At 28.7% G+C, this 2742-nt stretch overlaps 1 protein-coding gene across 1 annotated transcript in view; it reads left to right on the top strand.

The window, feature by feature from the left end:
- LOC145094323 (cytochrome P450 Tp4149-like) overlaps positions 1 to 1622 on the top strand; it is a 9207-nt gene extending 7585 nt beyond the window's left edge. The window contains exon 2 of the mRNA XM_079032574.1: positions 886 to 1622. Coding sequence (XP_078888700.1) covers positions 886 to 1494 — 609 coding nt within the window. The 3' untranslated portion in view covers positions 1495 to 1622. The remainder of the gene's footprint in view (positions 1 to 885) is intronic.
- Positions 1623 to 2742: the final 1120 nt, after the last annotated feature.

Below are 2742 nucleotides of genomic sequence, written 5' to 3' on the forward strand. Positions count from 1 at the left end.
ATTAAAAATTTAAAGGTTATTATTTGAATTAAATGGGATGCCTAAAATTTTATTATATTAATAACGTTATAAAAATTAAATCGTTCACCTTTATAAAAATATATTTTATGTTTTTCAGTTTTTATTTCAAAATATTTTAAATTTTGATCTCGTTTATTACTATTATAATTAATCAATATTAACCATTAACTAAAACTAATATTAACTAATACACAATGACTACCAAAATGCATTAACAACTTATAATGGTTATAGTTCGGTTTTGCTAAAAACCGAACCAAACCAACCTCATACACACTTTTATATTTTGTTTCTTTATAATAACTTTTTTTTCTTTGGAAAACAAATCTTTGTAAAAAACCAAAAGTTTTAAAATTAGTTACTTACAAAACGAGTAGTCATTAAAAAAAGTTTTAATTTTTAGTTTTTATAAAATCCAATAAAAATACTCTTCAAACATTATGAAAATTTAAAAAAAAAAATCATTCGAATCACTAACTTTAAATATGGTTTTGAAGTGTTCATATTTTAATGTTAAGAAATATTACTTTTTATTAATTAAATATAACTAATTTTTTTCTCTAAAATCAGAAAAGCAAATGAATGAATATTTATCTTACTATTTTACTGAATTTGTTATAAAAATCAAAAATATTTTTTGTTAAGGAATTTGAAGAGTAAATTGTACAGAAATGGAATCGTGAGGTGGAGTGGTATGAAGATTGTATAGGTTGGAGATACCCTTAAAAAGGAATCCAGCTTTTTATAAAAAATAAAACGTGAAATTTTTTGTTTTCTAGGTTTTACTATATATATAAAAACATGCAATGCAGAATGACACAAGCATAATGAAATTAACACCATTAAAGATTATGTTTATTGTAGGATGTATTTGTTGCTGGAACGGATACTACATTCATAAGTTTGGTATGGTCAATGAGTGAGCTAATAAGAAACCCAAGAGTAATGGAAAAAGCACAACAAGAAGTAACAGAAATAGCACAAGGGAGATCCATGATTCTGGAGAACGACTTAGAGAAAATGCATTATCTTAAAGCCATCATCAAGGAGACCTTACGTTTGCATCCTCCAGTGCCGCTACTTATTCCTCGAGAATCAATACAAGATGTGAAAGTAATGGGGTACGACATTCCAACAGGCACACAAGCGTTTGTGAATGTTTGGGCGATAGGAAGAGATCCTTCCGTATGGGAAGAACCAGAAGAGTTTAGGCCTGAAAGGTTCTTGAACTCTTCTATAGACTATAAAGGGCTTCACTTTGAGTTTCTTCCATTTGGTGGTGGACGTAGAGGGTGCCCTGGAATTCCATTTGCTATAATAATCATTGAATTAGCATTAGCGAATATGATATACAAGTTCGATTTGGCATTACCTGATGGAGTAGAAGGCAAGGATTTGGACATGAACGACAAGTATGGCCTTAGTCTTCAGAAGAAATCTCCTTTAATTGTTGTGGCAACTTCTCGTTTCTAGTAGTTGCCTCATCATGTAACTTTCAATAATAATATTGAAGAGATGTTTCATAATAAATGTAATAATGTAATATTAATCATATGTTCGTTTATGAACAAATAAGATGTGAAGTATGAAGTTGATGCAGATGAAAATCTAGCTAGATTTCAACAATTAGGCATGCAATGACTTCCCAACAGTCCAAGAATTAAATGCATATTCTCATCAAACAAAATATCAAACACAATAAACGAATAATATCTAGAAAAAATGGTAATAAAAAATAGTATCCATAAAAAGATGGCAATAAACAAATAATATCTTGAAAAAGATGGCAATATATATAGCCCAACTGATGCATATCTAATAAAATAAAAAGCAAACGGAATGTGACAATCGAAAATAAAAAAAGGAAAAAACTAAAAATAAGAACATGTTGGGTTAATCTTGATGATTCGGGTAGAGTGCGGGTCAAGTCGGTTACGAGTTTGAATGGGTTAGTCCAGATTCTTTATGCACCAGTTAATAATGAAGATTTAGTCCAAAGAAGGACCTGGTTTGGTGGAGCTTCAATAAACGTAGACTTAGTAGTCTCATCTTTATGGTTTTAGCTAATAGTTTTCCTTTTTCTTAACATGATTATTAATTATGAGATTTTCTAATATATACCCTAAGGGTATATATAAGAAGTATTGATCGAAGTATTAATTATGAGGATTATCACCATAATTATATGATAAATATTAATTATGTAAAATATCACTATAATTAAATGTATTTTATATTTAATTATGGTAATATTATACATAATTATTATTTATCACATTTAATTATAGTAATATTTTTATAGTTAATACTTCGGTTAATGTTCTTATATGTGCCCTTAGGCACATGTTAGAAAATCTCTATTCTTATAAATCAAGTAGGGTTTATCTTTTAGTAGGAGTAGGATGTGTATGTATTTTCTATTTTCCATGAATGAGCAATACACAGAAAATTGTCCTATCTTTAGATTGCATGTTCTTTTTTTTTTACTGTGAATATTAATGCATGTTTGATCTTGTGTAGAGCATATTCCAACGACAGAACACCAATGTCAAAGTGAATGGTTTAGGAACGGGATACATGATTAATTTGTTTCTCAGACCTTAGTTGTGATCAGGGAAAACCTAGAAATATGAATACATTACCTAATGCCGAAGTGCAAGCATTACTAAAAAACATGGGGTTTTTCTACGAAAAATTTCCATAGCTAATTAGCTACGGAAT

The sequence above is a fragment of the Lactuca serriola genome, chromosome 1 (genome assembly GCF_051521515.1).
Source record: "Lactuca serriola cultivar US96UC23 chromosome 1, Lser_US96UC23_V15, whole genome shotgun sequence".
Classification (NCBI taxonomy): domain Eukaryota; kingdom Viridiplantae; phylum Streptophyta; class Magnoliopsida; order Asterales; family Asteraceae; genus Lactuca; species Lactuca serriola.